The 27,835-nt window shown below is 41.3% G+C and overlaps 1 protein-coding gene across 6 annotated transcripts in view; it reads right to left on the bottom strand.

The window, feature by feature from the left end:
- Window positions 1-27,835, bottom strand: part of LOC110989221 (uncharacterized) — an 85,794-nt gene that overhangs the window by 8,382 nt on the left and 49,577 nt on the right. For 3 of the 6 annotated variants that reach the window (XM_022253444.2, XM_022253446.2, XM_087139923.1), the window contains exon 4: window positions 16,948-17,256. In XM_022253444.2, coding sequence (XP_022109136.2) covers window positions 16,948-17,256 — 309 coding nt within the window. Of the gene's footprint in view, window positions 1-16,947; window positions 17,257-17,767; window positions 17,846-20,084; window positions 20,352-27,164; window positions 27,759-27,835 lie in introns of those variants that run through there. The other 3 variants (XM_087139924.1, XM_022253449.2, XM_022253448.2) reach the window with 3 other exon arrangements.

The following is a 27,835-nucleotide window of genomic DNA, read 5'->3' as shown; positions in this document are numbered from 1 at the left end:
TGTTTGAAATTACGCTTTTTTTGTGTCTCCAGTCGCTCTCCATAAATGAAATTATACAGGAATCAGCTGTTGAGTTCATACCCTGACAGACATTGGAAAACTGCTTCTGGAAATCTAGCAGAATGCCGGCCAACATACATCATCTACCTGCACTTTTAGGCAAATTCCTCCAAAAAGTTTTCAAAGTTTTTTTTTTCTGGAATGAACCAACACAACACTCAACAGTTGCAAATCAGGGCCTTGGCCCACAGGGCAAAATAGAAATACTTTTCAAAAAAGGACTGTTCATAGTTTTCAGAAAAGAGTCCTCATGATCCTCATCCCCTAGGGGGTGGTAGCACTGCTTCTAAAAGCCTGGTGCTCTCAAAGGCAACCTATCTCAAGGGAGACAACAGAATACAACAGAGGTACATGTAGGTGTCCAGCTACTAATAAAATGGATTACAATGCCCAAATGTTTGTCAAGTTTCTCAAGCATCCACAGTGCACAGACCAAAGAAGTAATCCAACTGTTCTCTTATTCTGAGTAAACGCACCCGTAGTGTCTTTTTATGACTTTGGAAAAATGAGGACACGGGCATGTGCCTCTCAGACCATTCAATCCACGTTGTCAAACACTGAACTCTCTGCAGTGTTGGGGGGGGGGAAGAGGGAAATGATTTCTGTCTTCTGTCTGTCAACCCACGCACATGTTTATCCATCAGTTCATATGCAGGCACTCCAGTCAAGTTCAACCAGCAGACATATCCCTACCTGTATATGAAGATACTGTACAATCCCTGCACTTCAAACGCTGCTCTCAGAAAACTGCCTGTCAAACTAGTGTGTCAATTACACATAAATGGGTCAGCTGACAATGGAATTAGACATTTCCAGACAGATTAGTCATCCAATGATCGAGTCAATCAATCCACTATCACACACAAAAGAACTTTTATACCTTGGTGGCGCCAGACAATGATGTAGCACTTGCAGATGTCCATATCCTCCCATTGAGGTATCTGGTAGACAATTTCCAACCTGTAATCTCCGACAACAATTTCTCAGGGATTTTGCCATGGTTCCAAACCAACGACGGTTACAGCAGTTGTCGTTCATATCTATCCTGCCTGTACGCATCCCTCTTCATAAAAGGCTTGCAGAAAAATCTGAACAATGATTGTACACTGTACCTTGCTCTTTTCGGGTAACGACAGGCTTTTGTTCCTGGAGATGCCAGACAGTTACTGATCTGTACCCCCCCTCCAAAAAAAACACTCCAGGTACATGTTGACAGCCTTCAGACTGTTTACCCAAAACACCTTTGTAAAGTTCACAACATGAGGGCCCCAACAATGACCTCGAGAGCCCAGGGTGGCAGGCATTGTTTAGACCTCTGGGGAAGTTTTCACAAGGAGGCAGGCACAATGGCAGGTCTCTGTGAATAGGGTGTGGGGGAGATCAGAATTATACAAATCGCAACGGGTCCTCGCTGAGGTGGAAAACGAAAACACTTTGCAGAAGCAACAGCACCTCCATAAAACAATCTGTTGACAAAACTAGAAGGATACACTGGCAGTAACAGCACTGGCACGGATGCCAGTCATAGTTTATCGTAGAAGGCATTACCGTTTATTTTATTGTACCATCTCATGTACGCTCATTAACAATGAGTATACTTCATTACTCAGATGACTATTGCCGTTTTATTGCAATTGCCATAAGGATGGTATTTTAATAAACACCTCAGAATGCCAGCAGGATACAGAAATATTGCCAAGGATGGATTTGCGCCGGGAAGTGATAATTCATTTTGGATTTTTGCCCTGCCCGGCAGACGTGTATTATAACACTGTATACTCAGTGTTTGCCCCCAAAGGCTTGTTTAAAAAAAACCAAAAAACAAAAAAACACAGACATACTCGGGTGGGACTCGAACCCACGACTTCCTACTTACTAGTGCAAATCTCTTAACCACTCGACCAGCGAGGATAAAGAAATGTTTTACAACACCAGCCACTCTTAATACCTACTAAATATCTCCTGATGAGCTGAACACACAGAAAGATGGTACTTGTACAGTGAAATAAAAAAAATCAATAGCACCAAGCAAACCCACATCCTGCAGATAAAAAGTGACCAGATCCAGCAAAGTAATCTTTCACACTTAATCCTCTTCACTAGTTTGTCCCATGTTTTGAAGCATACTAAACTCTCCAGTTTGACATCCGGTACACTGTATTACAAAGTTCAACATCCTGAAGAATAAGGACATTTGGTTGACAGTTTCTACTGATTTCCACAGTGTAAGTTTGTATTTAAAGGTCTTATGTATGCAACTCAAAAGCACCTCTGGCAAATATCTGGTCCTATTTTGTTGGGCTAAGCCATAAAAAGTGCCTTACTTGAATGTGATATATGTTCCCCAATCTCTTGTGCAAGTACCTCCACTAACAGCAAAGCCTGTAATTAAGTTTCCCTAAGAACCAAATCAACAAGTCAGAATAACCTGCCTCCAAAGTTACACTGTGTAAAGAGTCCAGCTGGACAATTTAAATGGAGTATACATACATTCACTGACACAGTCAGATCATCACCACCGTGAATCACACAAACTTGAAGTCAATGTCATTCTCACCTTCCATCAGCTTAAAATGCACGTCTGTCAAGTTCTGTCAAGTTGATCAAACTGCAAAGACTGGAGATCAACTAACCTCATGCAACAGGTCCAACCATCCAAAAGTGGGTGAGTAATTCTCCTACGATGTGTGTCTGTGTCGCTCCAACTGAGGGAGTGGAGTGGGAGAGGGCCATAACCAGCAGGTTAGACCAAAGGTTTCCTCATTAATATCCCACCACTCCAAAGAGCACGACCACCCCCAATAGAAAGGAGTAGAGAAAAGCCCCCCCCCCAAAAAAAAGCACGGGTCCACACTGTCTGGATTCTATTCATTCTTCTCTATTCATCCGCAGGTTAATGTTCTTGGCGGTGGTCCAAGTGGGCCAACATTAACATGAGTAATGGAGGATGGAACAATCCCACTGGCCAAACTGCTGGGATTAGTGGGGGGAACCTTGGCCTTCACTTGACTGTTAATGGAAAGGAGGATTCAATGCCGTCCTGCCCTGTCATAAAATGCTGGTACATGATGTGGCTACTGGGTGCCGGCTAATCTATTTGGTTTTAGAGTCATCAATGGAGCTTTAGAAGGCCACACTACTCTGAGACTGTTTACACACTGCAATACCAATAGAAATAAAAGTGGTTTTCAGTGCAGGTACCAGTATTTGGGCCCAACGCTTTTAATACTGCACACTTTGAGCGGTATTGCTTGGAAAAGAAGACGACCAACATGAAGTATACCCCAAAACCAGTGGATGCCTGTCATTTTATTATTATTATTATTGATTGATTTTTAATAACTCGACAATACAAATCAAATGCCTTTGGGAGTTCCACTGTCCTGTCTTTTTTGATATCAAATTTCAATTACAAGCGGTCAAACTGAATTTGTTTACATGTAAGACAAAGAGATTTTTGGCAATTTTTTTCCCTTTGGGGTGCAGTGACCTTGGAGTTTATTCATCCTGTACCTGTATGCCCTGTCACTGCTAGCCCCTTGCATGGGATCTGAATAACCTGTTCCTTCTCAACACTACACATACATGTATGTCCCTAGTCCATGTTACCTCACATAAGTGTTTGCCATGTGTTGCAAGCCAATCTTTTTCAATTCAACCCCCCACCCAAATACATGTATCTTACAAGCTTGAAAAAAGACTCCTAAAGCATGCAAGAAGGCAATGGACCAGACTTGATTGAGGTCTGACAACTTATCCAAAGTTTTTATGATGAAAACTAGTCTTCAACTTATGTGTGTGACTGCAGAAAAATATTTCACATTTTTGTGGCTACAGAACACCTACCAAACAGAAGTGAAGTTTAACAACCTCCAGAACATTTGATGTATGCGGCCCTTCCTGGCAAGCAGTGATCCCATTAGCCTAGAAATGGCACAAGGGGCTCAGCAATGTGGATGAACAGGCTTTTCTTTCTTCCAAATGAGGATCAGAACTTGAACTGAAGAAACTGCCCTCTTATTAGCCACAGAGTTAGAACACCTGCATGCAGGTGTGGGTCCTCTCTTGAACAGTAATAGTTCCTGACTTTCCTCAGAATGGGACTTCACAATGATAAGTAGGCCTACCTACACCACCTGCTTGAAAGGCTGTATCATTCACTGAGTGTCTGGTGCATTGTGGCCCACGAGGGCACTGTGTACAAAACATGTAGAGATTCATGATACAGTAGATCAAATGGAATCAATAAACTGTGCAGCTGAATGCCACGTTTCCCTTCACACCTGTTCCCCATTGTGGAGGACTTTCACATCCATTCAGACACGGGATTTAAAAAAAACACCACTGTGAAAGCAGATTTGGCAAGTACCATACACGCCAGAAAACAACACATTAGACCTACCTTTTCCTGACTGGAGAAATCAGTATTAACTTCACAACGTAAACACCATCAGCTTCCAGAAGGAGAAGAAAGTAATATAAATGTCAATGTCTCCTTACACACTATGCCACCGTGTCTACTCTTATTCAGAGTAGAACCAAAACGAACGAACAGCCTCTCATGACCACGTGCCAAAAGAAATCTTTCCAGCGATGCGTTTTGAGAATGGGGTCAGACAGAGTTACCACAATGTCAACTCCAGGAGTGGAATCATTGAAATGCCATTGTTTCCCCGGGCTCCGTGTCATAATAAGCCCGTTTCAATATGCGGTAAACCTACTTCCTGTGTGGAGTACTTTGGAATTCTTGTCAGCCCGAAATACAAACATTGATACTGGAATTATAGGAAGCCTTTATCAGCTTACAGCATCACTTTATGGGCGCCTTTTACACAAATATACATCTATCAGTAAAAGACAACTTTTGGGTGTTGGAGGGTCATGTACAGGCGCAGTACTTGTACAGTACTTGAAGGTTTTTGCCGTCATTGAGATTTTATTGGACAGTCGATCGTTGCTTGTTCTGCAGACTAATACATGTACATGTGTACATGCGATTCTAGGACTGGTAGTTTCAAGTTTTATTCAGTTTAGACGTTTGTAGGCGGTCATACGGCATGTTTATTTGTACGGCCTTGTAACTTTTCTTTTGTATTAAATATGTATTTGATGACTTGCCCATGTACATGTACAACCACTGTACTAAAAGACAAACTGTTTTTAAAAAAAGTTGACGTAAACTCATGAAACTGTACATTTCTGAAAGAAACTTTCTGCCAGTAGTGAATTAACTGAGACTTCAGTGCTCACAGTCTTATAGAAGTGGGATTTCTTTTTTTAAACAAGGGAACACCGCAAGAAGGATGTCACATAAGGTCTTCTTGCCCCCATTCTCTTGTTTGACAAACTTCAGCACTGGCATGTGGTCCCACACTGCCCCCCCCCCATCCAAGCCTCCAAAATGCATGCACACAAATTATATCACCTCATGTGCAAATTTCTCCGCCATGTACCACAAACTTAATGTGCACCGGGCATCTATCGAACATGCCCAGAACCCGACTGAAACTACTCACATGCCTTCAGTCCTCATAAATCCCCTGTCTTTCTACTAAAATCAACCGCTACTGTACAGTTCCCATTATTAGTCCAACCCTCACAACTTCAGGCATACCTTCCTGTAGCTCAGAGGGGGGTAGCCCTTTGATATTCAAACCATCACAGAAACAACCAATGAATATATTGAGAGTTTATATTGCCAAATCAAAGGCGATAGCATCAGCAATATTGAACCGAGAGAGAGAATTCCCTGGTCTGCATCCCTGGGGCAATTGAGAATATTTTCAAAACACTTCCTATTTCTGCTGAGTGGGATGACCATCAAGAGCAATAATATCCAAAGGGCTTGGCTTTTTTGGAAAGTGTTTATTTTTCGTTTTTTTCCCTTTCCGTTGCCAAGTGAAATGTAGGTACTGTTTGCCAGACGAAGAAACAAAATAAATTGTTGAATTTGCAGTTTTGACGTGGCTGGAGAACGGTTGACATGGTATTGTATGTCAAGACAGGGTTTTGAAGAATCTGAAAGGAATTGGCAGAGAAAACATGGACTTTCTTTTCCTGACAATAAATTGAGGACAGGCATGAAGGGAACTACAAAATTCCAGTAGTGAAGAAAAGCCCAGACTGCTACAAAATACAAATGAACAATGACAATTGTAGACATATGAAACACCGCAATAACCTTTACAACTTTGAATGTACCGGCAGCACAATATTTTCGATCGGTGGGGTAGCATACTGAAGGAAGGCTATTTATCAAAGTTGGACAGGCTGATATGAGCATGTACACGAAAAAAACATGTCAATTTCAATGTAATTTGCTACAAAAGGGAATACGAACAATGAAAAAATCAAAACCAGAAAAAAAAAAAAACAAAAATACCTTAGTCAGGATAGAGCTGGGGTTTTTGAAGGAATCTAACAAAAGTATTGTTACCATTTTCAAATCAAATGCAAGCAGTCACACAGTAAAGTGAATGCACTTACGCGTAGGTTTGTTGCATGGTTCCCACATACATGGATCTCAGGAATGACAAATGCATCAGTTACTGGCATCTACATGTAGAAGACATAGACACCTGAGGCGGTACATTCTTGGGATTTCCACTGTAAGTCACATACATGTACATGTATGTGGGCTATCAAAATGACATGTAGTCAATTCTTGATGAATTTCAAACCAAACAAGACATAAAACCTCTGAAAAACTACCCACAAAAATATTTCATCAATGAAGTGCACTCAGGCAGAGCGCTAGCAAATATATTCTGTCATGTGTTTTCATAATGAAATTGAGTTTCCAATGTGTGCTCAAAATCACTCAGAAGTTTTCTGTGAACCGTACAATGCATGTGCCCAACAATTAAGATATCATCCATCATTTGAACAATGAAGTTTTTCTCACTAATCCTCAAAGTTCTCAAAACTAATCCTCAGTGGGTAAAAACCACTGGCCATTGTGCCCATTCCAGATCAAGGATTTCCTTCTGTTGCCATTATTAGTCAGCATCAGCTCCATGGCACAGGGCCATCCGGTTTAATCAATAAATGCCAAAAAAATCGGCTTTGGCCTAAATGTCTGGAATGCCGTTCAATCCATTCAACTATCATATCAAGGTTACACTTGGAAGTAGCCTTTTCATTTCTGTCTTTAGTCAAATAAACCTCTATACACCGTAACCAGTTCGTAGAATAATAATTGGTGAATAAAACCCGGTCATTTGTGATGTGGGTTTCTGCTGGTGAAAGGAAGTCTCAATTTAAGGAACAAACACAATGCAGTAGTGAAATGTGCCCACTAAAAGAACTGGATGCCACAAGCTTGGTGTCAATCAATGTGACAGACAAGCTGAGAGGGAAAAAAGAAGACAAACTAACCTGGAAACAATCACAATAAATAATAATTAAGAAACTTTCGGGAAGACAAGAGAACATTTGGGACATCTCTTAGGAAAGATTTGATCTATTGTTTTTAAAAACATCTATTGTTTTTAAAAATTACAAACTTTGTGCAAAGATGCAGGGTTAAGGGGCAACAAAAAAGGTAATTTTTTTGAAAAGCTTTAGTAGTAACTCCTTTAAAAATGCCCAAGGAGGAAAGCTTAAATGATAAAAAAAGGTGGTTGAACACTTGGACAAAATCAGAAAATCGGCAAGTGAACCTGAAGTCAATAAATAAAAATACACTGCAGTCATTATGCCAATGCCATCTTGACATACATGTAAGACGTCCTTTTTAGTGAAGAGTGCACATGTAAGTCACAATATTCCATCTAATCAGAGCAACATTTCAAACACAACATGAATGGTTCACTCTCTCATAAATGCCTGACAAGGCAGGTGACTATTGTTGGTCCAGCTCGCATACATACAACAGCAAGGTAACAAATGACAGAAATGCATTGTAATCTATATCTGCTGCACGAGACTGCCGAATCACAAATAAACAGGGAAGGGAAAAGTATCTGGTCTGCACAAACATGTGTACCATACACCTCCACCGAACCCTACACAGAACGCAGACAACATAATTGCAGGTGTGTTTGACGTTCAAAGATTTAGGTTACACACACATTTGTGGGCCGCACTTGAATGGAAACGCACCCTGCTCATGTTTCAACCCAAATTTAGTTAGGTGTGCTCTGTCTGGTTTAATTTGGTATTCATGTTGAATGCCAGCATTGCAGGACACGAACCGGTATGCACATGTACATGTATGCACACCAGGGTGTTGGGAATTTGGCAAGATCAAATTCAATTTCTAAAATGTGTGGAATGACGTTGGGTAATATTTACAACAGGACAGAAAGTGTTTAATGTTCTATCAAACAGAAATACATGTATTTGCCTAACCAAGAAAGCTGAAGTTACCGTACAAAGCCTGAAAACTGCTGAATCACGCTTGGTCAACACTGAACTGCTGCCATTGCATTTGCTGCAATAGTGCTGGTACTCAGGCAAAAATATTCGGTCATTTTCGGAACTTTTACAGTACAAAGTCTTTCCATGCAGACAGTCATTAATCATATGAAGTGAAATTCACTACCTGTGTAGTCTTAATGCACACATGTACACTGAAGATCATTTCTCAAAAATTGGCCAGTAACATGTACACCAGAGACTGGGCATACATGGCTGTAATATTTTTATTGCCACATGGAGATGAAACCTCAAAATAAATTTCTGACACTTCCATCTTTACACTTCACACGGTTCATGATTCCAATTTGACTATATCCTGTTCTCATTGTTTTTATTGTTCATAAAGCTTCAGTGCTGCACTAATAGCATATAATTATGTACATGTACGGGTTGCACTGTAGGTCTTTCCATTGATCCATGTGATTTGAGTGCATTCCTCAAAGCTCGGTATATCAAGTGCCTCTGTTTACTTTTAAAGGCAAATGAGGCCTGTTCTGGGTGACATGCTGTGCACACATACCAAACCCTCTGAACCTGTAAACAATGTACCTACAGTCAAGTGCATACTTGGAAGCACATGGTCGATGACTAGTACATTGTATCATGATACATATAAAAAATGTCTACATATCAAACCCATGTACACATCAAAATATTGGGTTAATCTATAAACACTGGGCCCAAAAGTGGGACATCTTGTGTTCCTGTTACGCCTGGCCTGTGTAATTTGACAGGAAGAAATCGTTAAAATTATTAAACTATTGTTCTTTGTTGGTACCGGTAGGTAATGTGCTTATACAATCAATTTTGGAAATTTAAAAAACGTGTTCCAAACTTTCAAATAATACGACAGATGTGACGGTGGCACCAACAACTGGACCCTGAATTTACAGAATGACCTTACTGTGCCTTTCTGCATGGGATCATGGCCAAAGCGTGTACATCATCTCCAGTCGCAAACTGAAAAATGTTTCTGATCCAGCTTCTTTATCACGAGAAAGCAGGTGAAACGAGTCTAGTGAACTCTGACAAATGGCACAGATGATCATTCAAATCTACACGTGCAACGTGCATGTACATAGATGTAACTTGGGGGCTTGTTGGAAAGCAATGATTTTTTTTTTCATTAAAGTTCTTTCTGAATCAGCAATTTTTTCATTCAACCACCAACGTTGGTCCACTGTTGCATGTCCTTTTACAGGTTCACAGTGCCACTGTTGGACAAACCTTTATCGTACATGCCCATTGTGGTTGATATTCTGACTTATTTTCTAAGTTGGCATGATGATTTCTCAACTTACAATTCTGCTGTATAACTTTTAATGAATCCATGCAATAGAATTGTTGGATGCACTTTCATACAAACTGTGATTTCGAGTCTCAATGCCCAACCAAGAATTTTCAAGAACTGAAGAAAATGGTTGACTAAAACCAAATCTAACACCATGATATACTGAGTAACTCTTTTGCACAGTGTCACACTGGTACCAAACAGAGGCTGCACTTGCAAAACAATGTAAGCTGCTACTGCATACTGCTCACAGCACTTCAATCCAACCATCCCAAGCGGGCCTATGCCTTGTACGGTGCTAATGTTGTTTGTGGGTGGTACATGGAGGCCTACATGTACATACATGTACAGTGTACATGTATGAGCATACACAGCACATTTAAAGAAGTACCAGGAAAGTACAGGGCCCCTCCCACATGGTGAGACCGAGAGACTCTGTCACAACATGTAGAAAGGGTGAAATACCACAGACCCAGACATAACAACACTTCCCTTCTCCCCAACCCTGACCACATGACCACCTCCTGAGCCAGACAGAGTAGAATACCTTGTCCCAAGCCAAGGACACCCACATATGTACACAAGGTTACCATTAAGCACTTCCATTACTCCTTGCCAAAACATAAAGCATGCACAGGGGAGAGTTCTAGAACAGTGAAATGACACTTACCCATTTAGGTAATAAATATTTCTGAAATTTTATGGCTTCCGCTTTTTAATGTTTTTTGAGGAGAGGTGGAAGTGAAAATAAGGAAATAAGACTGATGAGAAAACCTCTGAAACAAACCAGATGTTGTCACATTGGACAGGTTTAAGTCTGGTACTAAAACAATGAACAATGAAGAGGGGGGAAACCTCTACTTGCGGGCATCAGTGACTAACCTGAACATCTACTTCAACACATTTACCCTGTTAAACTCCCTATTACCAACTTCAAGGAGTCTTGAGAAACCATCCAATCAATATGTGGTGCAAGGACCCAATGGCGCATTCCTTGAACTTCCCAAGCCGCATCCAGTCCCAATTAACGTGCAGCTCTACCCATCTCAATCCTGTGCAGATCCCATGGCAGTGGATGGGGGGGATGCCAGGGGAAAATGGCTCCTCCCACTTTTTCGTCAGGAGGGAGGGCTGGGGGGAGGGCATGGCTCCCTCCCACTTTTTGCAGATCCTAAAATGGGGTGTGGCTCAATAGATTGGTCTATTAATGGCCGATGCCTGATGGTTCACAACTGGCACCCCCACTTTGAAAATCCTTCTGTTGCCGTTGACAAACCAAAACCCCTTGGTAATTCTGCACAACAGTGCACGTATCCTGGACATTTAAATGTTGGCCTACATTTACGGTTCAGAATCTAGGCCAATTAGAGTCTACCCAATCCAGAAAGGGCCAAAGTCCAACCCCTGGTCTGGAACAGATAACTGCGCCACCTAGCCACTGTAATAATTCTAAATGCTCTCCATGTTTTCCTGAGTATCGGTACAAGCCCTGCACCATTTGTATGATTTGAGTGCAGTTGAAATATGACAAACTCAAGAAGGTTCCTGCAACCAGTGTTACACATTTTTCCCCATGTTGACAAGAAGGCTGGTTCACAGTGCCATTTGATTTAGACAATTCTGAGTAGGTGGCACTCTTCTAGCAATAAAAAGCAAATTGAATTGATTCAAGAAAGATTTAGTAACTTAAAAAAACGAACAGAGTAAACTTACCCCCAAATTAATAAAAAGGAAGGCTACCAGAAAATATATACCACATGTAGTAGCTTTGCATGACACCGATTGGAACAATGATATAAGAAAGGTTTAACGGTCATCCCTTATCACACAAAAACTGTTAATTTCCTTATCAATTTCAACAGATTGCCAGAAGCCATCCTTTCATACTGATCTTCACTGACAGCAGTCTGCGTCCATCAAGGCCAACTTTTTAAACTCCAAACATAGCTTGTTCCCACAAGAAGGGTGCAGGTCACTGCCCCCTACTTGTACAGCAAGTGTGATCCTTATCAAGCAGGGGGGGGGATATTTACAACTACGCTGTCAAAACATGGCTGAGGTTGTTATTGCATCAAGTGCTCAGTAATTTGATTGGATGGAGAAAAATAAATGGTCAGGGGCCCAAGTTAATAGCACTTTTCAAGAGGAGGACTGTTGTTTCTTGCTTTTTTCCCCTCCTTGTGTACAATACCATTACCAACTGCTGTCTAGAAAATTGTCAAGAAGTGAGTGGATTGATGAGGGCCTCAGTTAAATGTGGCAGTGGTAGTAAAGTTGGAGAATAGTGAGATTTTTTTCCTCATTTTTACTGTGTTCGCAGTTTTTTAAAATATATATCATGTCTGGAGTAACAAGACGAAGGAAATAAGAAAGAAAACACACAAGGCAGAGTTGATGTCTGCTGCACCTTGTCCAGCAAGTTTATCAATATGTTGTGGAGGTGTCAAAAGATACCGGTATGTTGGACAAATGATATGTGAACTGGAAAGTGGACTGGACATGAGTAGAATGTTGGGGAGAGAACAATTCAAAATGAAATGCTTTATATGCATGTTCCATAAACCCAGATTGACCACAAAGCTTTTCCCATGGGGCTTCTGTCCCATATTATTGTAAACAGCAATGTTATTGAGCAGAGAACTCTGCGTTTGCCCCAGCCACGATGGGAATTCGGAATGAAGTCTTTGAGACCCTGGGATAACATGTTTGCCAGCTCGGTGGGAAACTGAACGGCATCGGATGAATGGGTCTCCATTGTTTGCCACAAATCACACTCCCGTCTTTACTGTACACCTCTGGCTTGACTCCTTTCGACTGAGAGCAGAAAGGGATACTGATGACATTGTGTGGCAAATGATCTGACAACTGTAGCTGAGAAATTTCAAGGCAGGCTTTTTGGACAGTACAACAGACCACTATTTTGATGAATTGGCTATGGGATTTGTCAGAACACAGAGGTGATAGCTGACAACTAATGGGCCATGTGAGGAATCCAATGAAACTGAAGACTAATGCTAGAGTGTAATGAATTTCCAGAAAGTTAGAAATTCCATTTCTGAATGGACTTAAGTGATGTTCTGGCTTTGTACATATATTTTGAACCTATCATACCGGTATTATTTGTCCTCCCCCTCAAAAGAAAACAAAAAAATTGATTTTGGCCTCAAAAATGTCAAGTTCCGCAGTGTCAATACTTTCTGTGTTTCTTTACTTTGGCTGAAAAATCCACGCCAGTACTACATGTACTAAGTCCAAACGTATAGTACCTTATTCTCCCATCTGTTTTTACTAGTGTGTGCAATATTTACGTATATAACTCCTGACTAACATGGCTGCCAACCATTTTGTCACATGCCAGTTACAGCCAGCCAATGTACTAATTGGCAAATGCAGAACAGGTTTGGAGGGGCTGCAGCAATGGCATAATCTATGGGGAAAAAAGCTGGCGATATTGTTGCCAAAACAACATTTACCATAGCTTATTACATGTAATGTTGTATGGCAATCCATAGAGAGCAAAGTGGAAGGAGCCCATCCAGACTGGTTTGCAAGTGTCAAAGTCACGCTCTGCCCACAGACAATACAGGGAATGCACGACCAACTTCATGCATGTGCAATGTCAGGACGCACACTATGCACGTCAGGAACGTGCCCATCGATGCAAATGGTGTTGAAATACCCTTACCTAATACTTTATTTGCATTTTCAATTTCACTCCCTGAGGAGAGAGCTGTAAATCACTTCTTGGCATCTATGACATTAACTTCAAGGCATCCAACACTTTAATTCATCATGACGCATACAATGTAAATACATGTACATGTACCTCTACATTATGAATGTGAGTGGCAAATTATAAGGACTACAGAGAGGAAACAGTTTGATGCTTTTGAACAAGGATCACTTTCTATGGCATTATATATTCTAGTGCAAAGAATCCACAGTTTTAAAGACCTAGAGTTTGATGTAAAAGCATGCTTTTATTTTTTTTTTTAAATACGTGCATTCAACGAAACCTTAACAGACAAATTCCAACCACTGAGTTCTTCAGATCCAACAGGCCTGAAGATGTTTTTCTAAAACTGGCCGCTTTTTAGATTCCACCTTCCACCCAAGGATGAGTTTTCATCTCTCTGTGTTCAAACTGACAGAAATCCCCAAAAGCACGAATTCTGCTGCCCTGGAAAACAGGGTCTACTTGGACCCCCCTCTCCAAATCAAACAGAGTTGGATGTACCAACCACTGAGTAGAGTTTTGCAAGCAACTTCAGCCTTATCAGCAAAATGCATGTCCACACGTCCATTTACATGTACTGGTGTTTGCATACACACACTTTACTGGATTTGATTGGCAGGTAAGTGCCTGGGGGGGGGGGGTTTCAGGGATCAATCAATGCAATGTACTGAGGCAGTGCACCATGACTGAGGCACATTTACCGTACATGTACACGTACCAGTACCAGTACATATATGCATGAGTGTATTACCCCATATGTAGCTATCAACAGTAGCACTCTGACCAAGCAAATATGCATGTTGTCTATTTTTCCATCTTGGACAGTATCACTACAGATACGATGGAGGTACACACATGTACATGTATATGTCAGTTACGTCTTATTTACTCATAAAGCAGGTTCAGGACATTCATTTCAACTTGCTTTGGCTGATCCATCATTCCATGATTAAGATCCTCAGATCCATTGGGCCAATGTACTGTAGAAGTTCATGGGGAGGGGGGAGTTCTTGTGTGGGTGGGGAAAGGGGGTAGTAAAGTATACTCCAGGAGCTACCGCATACATGAACATGTTATAGGTTTTAGTAATTAATGACATGCATGATTCAACTAGCAAAACATTTGTATTTCGAAAACTGATTTTGTGTTCACATATGTCCAAGAAGGGCAGTTACGCACCGTGCCATACACACCTGTACATGTACATGTCGGTCTCTTATAATATGCTGATGAGATGCTGATATACTGATGCAAACTTCATTGTGCAACCAAGAAGTCATGAACAGCGAGTACCCTTCACTTTGAACAATAAGTCCCGTGCAATTGCTGTATTGTACTGGTACTAGTAGCCAGCTCATCAAAGAAATAAGGATTACAGATCAGCACCTTGGAATTACGGAAACTATGAGGCACTGTTCCCCCTTAAATGCTTTGATACTGTTGTTATCAAAGACTATAGGTATCAAGAGAGGAACACGTAGAAAGATAACGGTCTCATCTCCAACTGCTGCAGGTGATTGAGCATAGCACACCTGCCGGTACGGCCCCTGTAAATTAAACAAAGTCAGTGCCACAAACTGTGTATGGTATGCACATCTGCATGTACACTGGCAAGGTAGGCTTGTTTGCAGTTACAGAAATAAATTATTATCCATTTACAACTACTATGAAGTGTCCAGAATAGGTACCTAAGCATTTAAAAGAAAAGCAAACCAATTACAGCACAAGAGCTCTGGCCTCGACACAGGATGCAAACAAGATGAAACAAGAAAAATGCCCAGAAAAATTCATACATGTAACTGCTGGAAGCACGCCTTTACTATACCTTGATCTGAACCAATGTTATCTCCTACTCCGAAGTCCCACCACATCCACAAACGCCAGCCGGCACAGACAATGCACATTGTCGCCGCACTCAAATGATTCCCCGTTCTGCAACACATGCACCGCTGGCCGAGCAATAACACGGCCCGCACTGATCCCGACCAACCAGATCTAATTTCTACCCAGGCAGCAGCCAAGCTCGGTTTCCCTTCTGGTCTGTCTTTTTCCCCTCCTCCCCTCTCCCTCCACAATGCAAACTCCCCCAAAAAAACCTGAGCTGCCCGCACGCCGCCCTGCGGCTGACAACAAAAGTGGGTTTAGTAAGTGCTCTGAAGCAGACTAACAAACAACTCTGTTTTCCATTGTAGTGGCCCATGTATGCACACATGTACCGCTGGGACTCATCATCCTGTAAATGGAATAACAGTCCCGGGAGAAAGAAACTTCTGGGTGTATGCACAATCATTTCGGACAAAAGGCAGAGGTGAAGAAAAGGCAACCAGAAGACGGATGCCTTCATACTGGTATTTTACAACCCCTAAAAAGTTTCGGTAAGTCTGAAATTAGATTCCGTTTCTTTGCTGGCACTTTCTTTATTTTGTGCTGGGTGTCGTTAACTATGGTCAAAGAGACCGACCCACTCTGGAGAAAATGGGCCCCGGCTCCAGAAAAATGGAATAATCACAATGACCCGAAATCACTGGTTTTCAATTGCTGCAGGCTTTGTGGAGCCTATTGGTGACTAGAAATCACTGGTTTCCAATCTGTGCAGGCTTTGTGGAGCCTATTGTAAGTCATTAACACAGTCTGGGGATAACCTCCACTCCAGACAGACTTCTGACAAATTGGCTTTGGGGAACTTTGTGACACTACATACAGAAGATTTCCATTGAGACTTAAAAAAAAAACTAAATTCATCTTCCATTCACTTGTGATGGATTAGCTCTGTCAAGCATGCTTAAATGAGAACTGAAAATCCATGCTCAGGAAAAATGTCTGACCAAGAAAAGGAAATAGTTGGCTTAATCACACCGCGAATGGATTCGTTGTAATAGCCAATTGGAACCACTGAAAGTTCTAAATACATGTAAGTCTGTCATATAGATACACAAAAACCCTAACATACATGTACATCCCTAACATACCAGTAAGTGTTTCATCCAATTCAAAGATATATGAACACTAACATTACTGTTCACATCAATATCCCTAAAAGACAGACCGGTAAGTACTGGTACTTCCTTAAACAATGGTAAATGTACAAGTACAGCCTATAATAATGATATGGGTGGGAGGGGGGAATCATCCTCACACATAACCGTAAGGGAAAGGACCAAGCTACATGTACAACACTATTGAACACATATGAGGGTGGCTTCAGCAGCTGCTATGCGACCCACACTTGACTAGTATGACCAAAAATAATAGCCCGAGATTGAAAGCGTCAAAATTCTTGAAAAGGAAGGGCACCTGAGGTGGGAAAATAAAATCCTTGTGGTATGGGAGAGAATCAACTATAGTTCTACTCACAAATGGCCAACACTGGGATTTGAACCCAGGCCACAGTGATGACACTAGCAGCTAGCCTAGGACCAAGAAACGGGTGACGACTTACCTCGTTTGGGTCCACCTGGTACTCCTGCGCCACAGCGCACTCGATGGTCCCACCTGGTGACAGGTCCAGGACGGAGTAGGGCGGCGGCATGTCCTGGGGGCCGATGACTGGAGTGGGCGTGGACAGGTCATCCATGAACTCGCCGGACTCCATCAGCACCCGGTCGTTGGAGATGGCTGTGTAGTCTGGTGGGGAGTAAGGCGGAGGTGGGGCCACGGGCGGGGTGAAAACGGAATCGGTGGGCATAATGATGTCGCTGAAGAAAGAGTCCCGTGCCAGGTTGCTGCACTGTGACCGTCGCACAACCATCTGTCCAAAACAAAACAGGAATAATCACAGCCATTGCCTATGGTACCGTTACTTGTCGGAACTACTTAATTTACCTGAGCCTTCGTTTGATTTAACAAAAATCACCAAAATTTGGTCTTTCCCCCACAAGGAACAGTAAACAAAACCTTGGGGAAAAGAGAAGTGAGATGATTGTGGCAGTTACAGGTAACTTCAAACCTCAGCCAAACCTGGGGAAAAAAAGAGATGTGAAGTAATGGTGACAGGAGACTCAAACCCGAGCCAACCAAGTGGAAATTAAAAAAAAAAATTCTGCAAACTGGTGGACACCACTGCTCATATGCAAGAGCAAAATTTCATCCAGTGCGGTCTCTACCTGACAACTATTAATAACCTGAAGACAGCAGATTGTAACACAGTTGCCATTAAAGTACATACGAGAAGGATTCTGAATGTAGATTGTAAATGTAAGTCAACGTGACCTTATTCTCATTTGGTACGATGTATACAATAAACCTATCTTGAACTATACCTTGGAGCTCTGCATGAGACTGTCTGATCCTTCTCACTCCATTAGCAGTTCAAGAATGGATTTGCAAGTTGTTTTCCAGAACTTAAGATTGCACAATTCCTTTGCTAGCATCTGAGTTAATGGAGTAAATTGTAACGTGCTGGCTTACTTTCCAAACAAAAACAAACCAACTGCAAATCTGCTAATGTAACAAATGAGGTGGTGTTAGTCATTGTTAAGCTGAAAAGTAATTAGCGAATGATGTCATTATATCAATACTGTGACTAGGTAAACTCACACTGCATGAAGTACTTTTTACAAGACAAACATGCCTGGCACCTCAGGAGTGAAGTACATATACATTTGTACCACACACCTTTGGCTCCAGTTAACTTTTCAACAGTTTGCTTCATGCTGCTAAAAAGCAATTTTGCAGATCTCAACAGCAAACGAAGTTCTTGGCATCAAGCTGGCATCATCTACTATGAACTTGAATGCTCCTGTGCTCTGTCCCACCATAAAAAGCTGCAGTACATACAGTGACACATTCTTTCTTGTGCCCAACTGTTGCTAACTAAACTTTAATTCCTGCTAAGCTCAAATCAACTAAGGATGGCACAACTCTCAAATTACAAATGCTTTGTTTACACCAAGCAACAGGTGGACATCAGAGCCAGGCGGGATGGCCGAAAAAACACTTACTCAGGCAGAAATAGTATATACATGTACATGTACACCCTATTAAAGAGAAACAGGGAACTGACCAAACATTACCTGCTTCCAAAAAGTGGTGAAATTGTACATACAGCTCTAGGTATAAACCAGCAATTAGGTACAATATATCTCATCCCAAGTGCCAAGCAAAAATGTCACAGCTCATTATTCATGAGGTCACTGTTTTGTTTAATTTTTAAGCAGTGTATTAGGTGGTGAAATAAACAGCTGGAATGATGATCTGGCTGTATCTTTATTACAGTATTAACTTCTACCATGTGAGTGTTGCCATTGTGGTAGGGCAGTTCCTTGTTGTTTAGCACCTGTCATGAGTCATGTTTATGAGCTTTCAGATTTACATTTACTGCAGGCACAATGTGTGGTTGACCTTCTTGAATAGGTGTTGATCCCCTTGATGGGATAATAAAGTTGATCACAGTACCCCTGCCAGTGTTGCCCCTTTACAGTGGCAGAAATGCTCATATGGGTGAGCTGAGCACTACGCAAGTTCTGAAGGTACTAGTAGCAGGTTCAGATCCCAGACGGTGCTTTCTCGCTCAATCTGACACAAAATGTTCTCTTTCAAAAGACGGTGCAAGCTAACAAGTGGAATTCTAAGATGTGTCTTCCAATCTGTTGATGATTCAGACCAGAAAAGGATTGTGGTGTGGCAATGTATATGTAAAATCAGCACCAAATCAACATCACAAGTAAACAAAAACGAAGACGGCTCTGACAATCAATAGCAACAGTACACTACAAAACCCTTTTCCCCAATGCCTCTTTTTGCTCATCTCCGCCAGCTGCTTACAAACTGAATTGCACTCTAAAATTACAAAGTCTAAGTAATACATTGACCAAACAAAACACAATACACTATTCAAATCAGCCGCTGTGACATTTTGGATAATTGAAAGATTTTCTTTGCCAGAGTTCTTCCAACAAAAGTGATTAACCAGAAGAAATTCCATCCAATTAACAAGTGTGCTACAATGCACAAAGAAAGAAAGAAAGAATAAAAAACCTTGTTTTGTTGCATACCCTTACATTTTATATGCACTTCAAAGAAACACTGAAAGTGAACAAGTTCCTGTAGATGAAGGCATTTAAAAATATTTGTGAGCATTTGTAAACGGCATTCAATAAAAAAGACCACTCAAAAAGAAGCACATAAGAAAAGATGGCACACAAATATATAAACTTAAACTTCCATCACAATGCAAACATGTCTCCCGAATCTGCTGACTTACTCAGCAGTATCTGAGGGTCTCAGATACGCACAGCCCATCTGCTATTAATTTTTGTGACACTGTCTATAATTTCTCAATGTCTTTAACTTTTTGTTGCCGTGCAACTAATACACCATCTGTTGACTGCGTGATACTGGATTTTCACAAATTCATGAAGCATGTCCAGGCAAAAAAACAAAGAATTGGGATTTTATTCAAAGCTGCATAAACAGACTGAAACTCACAAAATATATGTACATTTTATAGAGAGTTCTCCTTTCCTTCTTTTCCTGCAAGATCAAATCTGTCTGGCCCTAATCCACTGCCAATTCTGCAACAAATGTCTTGATACTGTGCCCTGACAACCCCAGACAGAACCCCAGACACAACTCTACCTGCTATGCTGCATGCACCTCACCCATCCAGAGTAGCCTCAAGAGTCTTTGCTCCGATTGCTCTGACCACAAAAGTTGAGGTTTGTCAGATTCTTCCTTTTTCCTCTGACCACGGAGCCATTCCCTGTCCAAGCACTCCGGATCCCCCTAAGCACTGACTGATCCCTCCCAAGCAAGGCTAACAAGAGCCCAGCCAACCTTTTTTCTAATGAGCTCAACAGTGATCATCCATCCCACAAAGTACAGCATTCTTGACTGGATGACCTTTCGCCCCCACTTCTGATCTTCCCATGCCCCCTACCGGCAACTGGAGTTGTGAAACCTTTCACATTAGGAATGCCATCCACGATGACTAGTTAACTGCACTATCTGCCCCCCAAATAAATAAGGTGCAAAATTCCTCATGGCCAATTTAAAACTTATTAAACTGCATGCGCCCGAGAGCTGGGTTTTAGCTGATTACCGAGATGAATCTCTATTTCAGGGGGTTTTCTGTAAGTTTCTCCAGCTCTGCTGCATACCAGTACCACGCAGAGGGAAACAAAATATTGGTTAAGCACAGGAAACCGTGTTGATGGATTGATCTCTCTGCTCCCAAAGATGCATCTAGCCTCCTTTACATAACTGACAGGTCTTAGTGCTTGTTAAAACAAACGATAATTTGTCACTATTCCAGCCTGCCCCTGCAAGCAGTCTTTGTCTCTGCCCAGTCTAGTTATCTGTATGTGTCACCGCAGAGATGACCATTTATAGGCATAAGCCTTTTCAGCAAGAGTCCAATCCCACAATCTGATATCCCGGGACCTTCTGCTGGGTGCGAGCATCTCCCATTCACAGTATTTTGGTCTCGGTTTCATCACCTCACACAAAGCAACAGCTTGTAAAATGATCAACTTTCAATGGCAGAAAATAGCTTGGAGCCATATGGGAATAAAATGCAAGCATTTAAGTGTTGCCATCTGAAATGGGAAAAACAGAAGTCATGAGCGTTTATCCAGCAAATTTTGAAATCTATACATTTCCACAGGCACATGTATAAACAACCATCGTGCCTGAGTGTAGAATAAAGTACCCTTGAAACTACGTGCTTTCCACAAGAGAACTAACAAAATTATGTTAATTTCAGGGGAACTACTACATGTTTATAAATGGTGGAGCTAAAATGTACCAGCATAGGAGAAGTGAAAAAATGAGACAGACATGTCGGGTGGGTTTGATGAAAAAATAAAGAAAAAAGCTTAATGTACATGCACCCTTCGTGCTCTCGGCAAATGTTAAGAAAAGCTGACAACCGACCCAAAGCATTAATTGAAATTGACAGCATGTTAGCTGGTAGCCTACAGGAGTAAGTCTCAAATTGACTTTTTGAAATATGTACATGTACATAGAAAGCTTTCAAACGGTACATACATGTATTGCAAGTGTGTTGTTGGTAACCTTCATACACTTCCAAAATAAACCACATTGATTGTTTGCAACATTTACCCACATCCCCACTTTACGCTGCCTTACGTAAAATGGCCTCAGCGACTTATTCCTGATTACGATGTACCGGGTCACATACATGTACATGTATGCAATGCAAATACCATCTGATGCCAATTACAAGTATACGTACATGTACGGTACCGGACCATGCATTTCCACAGCCAATTAGCAAATGTCAACAGTTTCAAACTAGTCCAATTTCACTAAGAAATATGTGTATTTGGAGAAGCTAAGCTTTATCTAGCATTGGAGAAAAGAATCTTATCTTTCTGCACAGCCAAATTCAACAATCTCCAAGTTGGCCTGGACAAATTTAACAGCAAGTCTGATGATCACCAACTAACAATCACACCCCCCCTACACAACAAGGACATGCACAGGTGCAGAATGATTACACTGTGGGCTCAAAGAGGCACTAAAACAGGAGTGTTTTTCATCAAAACTTTGGGGGAAGAGACCTTAACTGTGCTCACTCTCCCCGCAGCTCCCACAAATGGGACAGGCAAATGGCATAAAATGGGACAGACTGGTAACAGGACATGACAGGCCCCAAGTAACACCAAATTTGACAGAAAAATTGACACCACTGAGCAGAGAACGCCAGCTGAGTGAGATGCGTTGGCCAGGTATAATATTTACGGGGCTCATAGAGGGAGGTCAAGATCAGTTCTTGTAGCCTGGAAATTGATGCCTCAAGGGCTGGTCTCACCTGGGACTTGGGAAATGTCACATTTTCTTGTCCCAGACAGTTAAACTGCAGATCAAAAGTGCAGCCTAGTCGGGACTATCTAAAAGGGGCAACTGAAAAAAATTCTATAGTAATTCTCTGCTGCAGCTATTCAAAATTCGGCAAACCCCTCAAGGAAACCCTTTCATCCCCTATCAACAATAACTTCTTTCATATCATCTTCAACTGTAAACACAGCTTTGTTGTTAATGAACTGAAAGGAAGTTTCAAAAATGGAAAAGACTATCAACTGCTACTTTTGACACTAACATTGGCAACTGACCACATAGCAGAACTTAACTGATAAACTCTGTTTGTAATACATGTACATGCCAGGTTATCAACTGAGAAATTATATCACCACTTTGTGAAACACAGCCTCAAACACAAATATTCACCAATTTATGACAGCAGTATTCACCAAGACTCCCGCACCATTGTGAGGTCCTTCCATTCCGAGACCTCAGTCATGTAATTTCCTGCTCCAACTGTTAAGCTGTTTGGAGAGTTTGCCACTTACCGGTGCGCTGCTGGCAACCGGCACCAAATTTAGCATCAATTTTTGTCTACCTGGGGTTTTCTGAATATCAAGTAACCGACCAGGTGCACATCTCAATTTTCACAAATCAAGAACACACATTATGTACATAGCACCTAAGCAAGTTAATGCACATGTGGGATAAGTTAATAATGCTCCCTATCCCAGCTCCACTGCTGAATTATTTTTCTATACATCTTAAGTGCGGGCTGTCGAATAAAATTCATTGAGAGAAGTTTACTTTGCATGCTCATTACTGTACACATCCCCACAAGTATAGGCCTACATGTAATTACGCATTTTGCCAGTGTCAAATAAAGTCAAATAAAAGATTTTTTTCGTGTACATGCATTTCAAAGTACCTGCACATTAATTGTGAATTCGGGAAGCATACATTTAAAGGAAGGTAATGAGTAAACCCTGTTTTTCATTCTGTTCATAAACTATAAGTACAACTGTACATGGCCTAAAGGTGCCTTTCGACTCCAAATACTGTATGTCAGTTGCAAAGTATTCACTCAAATTGAATGGGAGTACCGTGTTTAACAGATTTGGAGACTGATACAGAATGGACCAAGAAACAGTGTTCATGGAAAGACGGCCTTTTTCTGGATGGGTGCACATCAGTGTTGCTCTTATACATGCTGACAAGACCTAGTGGATCAAGATGAAAATGCAAGATACGGGTACTGTGACCAAGACCAAGGAAATGTGGATTCCAGACCATGACTGAGGCTGGTCACAAGGTGTCTCCAGACCATGACTGAGACTGGTCACAAGGTGTTTCCAGACCATGACTGAGACTGGTCACAAGGTGTTTCCAGATCATGACTGAGACTGGTCACAAGGTGTTTCAAAATGTAGTTCTGGGGATACCGAGAACTCTACGCATATTGATGCATAGGCCTATAGCATACACATCAGCACTGCAGCTGGAAAGTTTAATGACTCTTAGAGGATTTACATGTACAATGTAGGCCTACATTAGATCTGCTCTATTCAGATCTTCAGTGCTGAAGACCTTTTGTGCAGTGCCAGTATAGTTTTCCTTCTTACAGCGTTTCAGAATTAATATTTAGCACAATTTGTGGATGTTGCCATTAGTGAATCCTGGAGCTGTTAACTACGGGTGAGTTTGCCATGGGTTCCAGCTTGAACCTATATGTACATGTACATGTACCGTTCATGTACACTGTACTTCATCCAAGAGAACAATCTACCACCCTCCAAAATGACTATAATTCCATCTGCAGAACTGCATTTCACGAGTTCGGCAGGCAAGTGACTAACCTGTGCTTCCGACTCGCAAAGCACTGCCAACTTTTTAAAGTTTATGGCCAATTTGACTAGCATTGGGCAAACTTGAGCGCTGTAAGGCACTTATCAATCACCGCATGAGGTACATCCACATGTGCCGTGAGGTGAAACTAAAAGCTTTTACAGTTGCTTTCATTCAAAACCTGACGAAACAGACTCACTTGGGCCACGCTTGGCTGTCGAAAATGACATCAAGAGCAGATGGAGGGTCCAGCGCTAAGTACGGGGATACTGTTGCTGATCACAACAGGATGGTTTAGATTACTGTCAACTCCAGTGTTCCGTCGTTCCCGTGACAGCTTCTTGCTCTAGTTGACTGTAATAAATTTCTCCAAATTTTAATTGGCAGAAGGCACAATACTCGTATCGATTTCTGTCTTTTTCAGTGACACGTTCCACTTTAAAATTCTAAAATTTCCAGTCTTTGTTCTCTGTTGCAGGAATAGGCTACTTCTTCATTGCTGATATTCCTATTACTTTTCCAGAGCAGAGGTGGATCATGTACATTGTCCACTTGTGAGGGATCTACAATGTACATGTACGCACAGGTACATGTATACAGGTACAGGTTTGGAACTGCACATGCAAATACATGTACATGTATGTGGATTTTTTTTCTTAACTGGGGCAAGGAAGAGAGAATTAACAACCAAAATTGAGAATCCCTTTGATTGAAAACAAGGGAAAAAGAGAGGCAAAAAATATGTACCACAGGCCTAATGGACAAACGAGGGGAGTCCATAGCAAAACTTGTTTTGTTGCATTGAAGTGATTTCCATTGCTCCTGAACAACTGCTCTCTTGTCTTATCTGATGCTGTGACTACATATAAATTACTTTTAACTTCTACAAATCAACAACCAGCCCCAATCAAGTCTACAGATCCATTAGCTATATTCTCTTCCTCCATTATCCCAGATCTCTGCCCCCTTTGACATATCAAAAAGGAAAAAGTAGTTTAAAGCAGGGTAAGGAAGGTATTCACATATGAATACCCCCCCTTTAAACTACTGTACTACTTTTTTAAAATAAATTTCCAGTTCAAATTTCTTTAAAAATGCAAACAGATGTAAAAAGGAGTTTTTTTTTGCTGTAGAGTGTTCTAAATTTAGAAGTCTGACTCATACATGGTGAAGTTGAAGGAAGTAGTGAAACCATTGTCAGGGTTATAAAAATCCCCCGCTGCCTCAATCACAGTTGTGTTTTGTGTCACCTACAAAGAATGCCAGCAGCCCGCTGGGGAATCATGGTGGGGTTTGGGGAAAGGGTGTTTGGTCCCGAGAGGAGTGATACATGGGCCGACAATTACGCCCATTATATCTCCTGGAATGATTTCAGTAAGTTGTGGGACTGGACCTAAGTTCACACCAGTGTGAACTTTCCATAAATCACGGACTGGTGGTGAGCTTGACAATTTGACAAGTTGGGGAGGGGGGTTGGTAGGGATTGAGCTGACTCACAAAGATGCAACCTTTGACTGTGTGACAAGATGAGCATTAAGCACACTTCTCGTTTTTCTTTGAAGTCCACTCCATTGTGCTTCAGCACACTTTGCATGGGTCCACATTAACTTCAGGCAAAGAGCTGACTTCGAAATAGTCACAAATGAAGTCTGCGGTGACGCCACCGATCTGAATGGGCACAATGCACATTCAGTCTCATCTTCAGAGAAAAATCAACATTTGAAATTGTGGTTGAAACTCGAGAAGCATTGGCAAGTCCCAATAAGTAGGTAATAAGTCAGTACACTCAACAAAAGGTTGGATGCATCAATACATGTTCCAGATTTAGTGCCAGTTATCAAGTATCAAACTAATGGCATTTTCAAACTATGTCTGAAACCTGGTAGGTTAGTTTAATTCAGGTTGAAGTGTAATTGGCAAAAGCTAAATCAAATCCGACTATTAAGTTACTCGGTAGAAAGCCTTAATAAGCCTTTTGCAAGTTAAATTTGAATAAAATCTGGTACACTTAGTGGTCTGACTGCAAATGAACTTAACAATTTGAATTTCCCAGACTAAAGACCCTGTTGCTATCAATCACAATTCGGGGCAAGCTTTTGCATAGTGAGCACCATCTCTGGAATGGACTGTTTCCGTTTTGCCCTTCTTATCCATTGAAAACAGTGTATTGATGCAAGGCGTCTCTCATGTAACTAAGCAAAAGCTTGCCCCAAATCACAAAGTATGTCAACAGTGTCTATAGTATGGAGAATTCAAACTGTTGTGTTTATGTAAAGTTAAAGAACTCAGTGTACCAGAATTTATTTAAATTCAACTCACAAAAGGCTTATTCCTTGGCAGTTTCTCCAAGAAACTTAACTGAGCACTGGACAAAAATCCTTCATTGTGCAGGAAACGAAAGGTACATGTATATTCTCTGTGCTTAACCTTCCAAACACGCTAAAGTGATGATGCATGTAAGTGTGCAGTGGATGGGGCTTTACCTTCCTCAGTCCTACTAAGTCTTTCCAGACAACTTGTGGATTTTGGAAGACCTGAAAAGGTTCAGATTATGACAAAAATGTCTGAATCCTTTCAAAAATGGCCCATTATTTGTTCAATACCATGGGCCTTGCCCCTTGTTAACACAAGTCCAAATCACCAAACAATCAACAAAATCCTATACACATGATGGGTGGCCATTTTACGGGCACAAGTACACAATAAATACCCCCATTTGGCTGATTACATTTTGTCAACAGAGGGCGCTGTGCCACATTGACACTGAAATGATTTATACCGTCATGTGCACAATGTTCGGTACTGGTGCAATTTTCCAATACTGGGAGTTTGGCCTGATTTGTAAAACCCTTATTTTCAAGTTGTTAACTCCATAATAAGTCAAAACTTGCTAGCAGAACACATACTGAAGAAGCATTCTTATTTAATTCAAACACTTTAAACCCTTGGACCATTTGAATCTCAGAGACAAAGCCTGAGACAGAGATAAACCTTGAGATGAAGACAAAGTGAATTATTGGTAAAAACCCTTAGTAACTGCCTACTTACATGCTTTACATTATGGGCATACAGAGTAGTTGTTTCTTGATTGTGCCATTCCCAAGGGTTTCCAAGTGTACCATTGTCTTACGCTCAGATCTGCAAAGACTTGAGGCAACTACATGTACATGCACGGCTACAATGTACGTAGAAGTTATTGAGTAAATTGCAGGTCTGAATTACATATAGATTTTTCTCTATTCTCTGAGACATCAGTGAGTTAAAGACCAGGAAGTAAAAGCATCAACCCAAACCAAAAAACAAAGGAGTTCTCTTTTGCAATGCAAACCCCAGTCACATATTGAAACCTAAAATCCTACCTGTAGGAGAAACAATTTAAGACTTGCTTATTTGCCAGTAAATTGTTCTCCTTGATGACCCATCTATGATGTGGGAATTGCCACTTTTCCAATCCGACCCTGAGGCAAAGTGTAAGTGAGTAATTGTTTGCCTTTCTATGTAGTGTGTGAGGTCAAGATAAAAAGAAAAGAGCCAGTTCGGCATTTCAAAAAGACAAGATCATTTAAGAATTATGCACTGGCTGAAACCAAGCCAGTTCAAGTGTGTGCATGCGAATTGGCACTTGGCTGTCCTGCTGGGGCTGATCTTCTGCTCGATTACTGTTCTTCTCGACTGATCCGCATGAACGACATGCTTCACTTTGAGCGTGCCCTGTCTGA

The sequence above is a fragment of the Acanthaster planci genome, linkage group LG08 (assembly GCF_054643075.1).
Source record: "Acanthaster planci isolate LZ-2023a linkage group LG08, COTS_SCS, whole genome shotgun sequence".
In the NCBI taxonomy this organism is placed as follows: Eukaryota; Metazoa; Echinodermata; class Asteroidea; order Valvatida; family Acanthasteridae; genus Acanthaster; species Acanthaster planci.
This window is presented reverse-complemented; position numbering and strand designations above follow the sequence as displayed.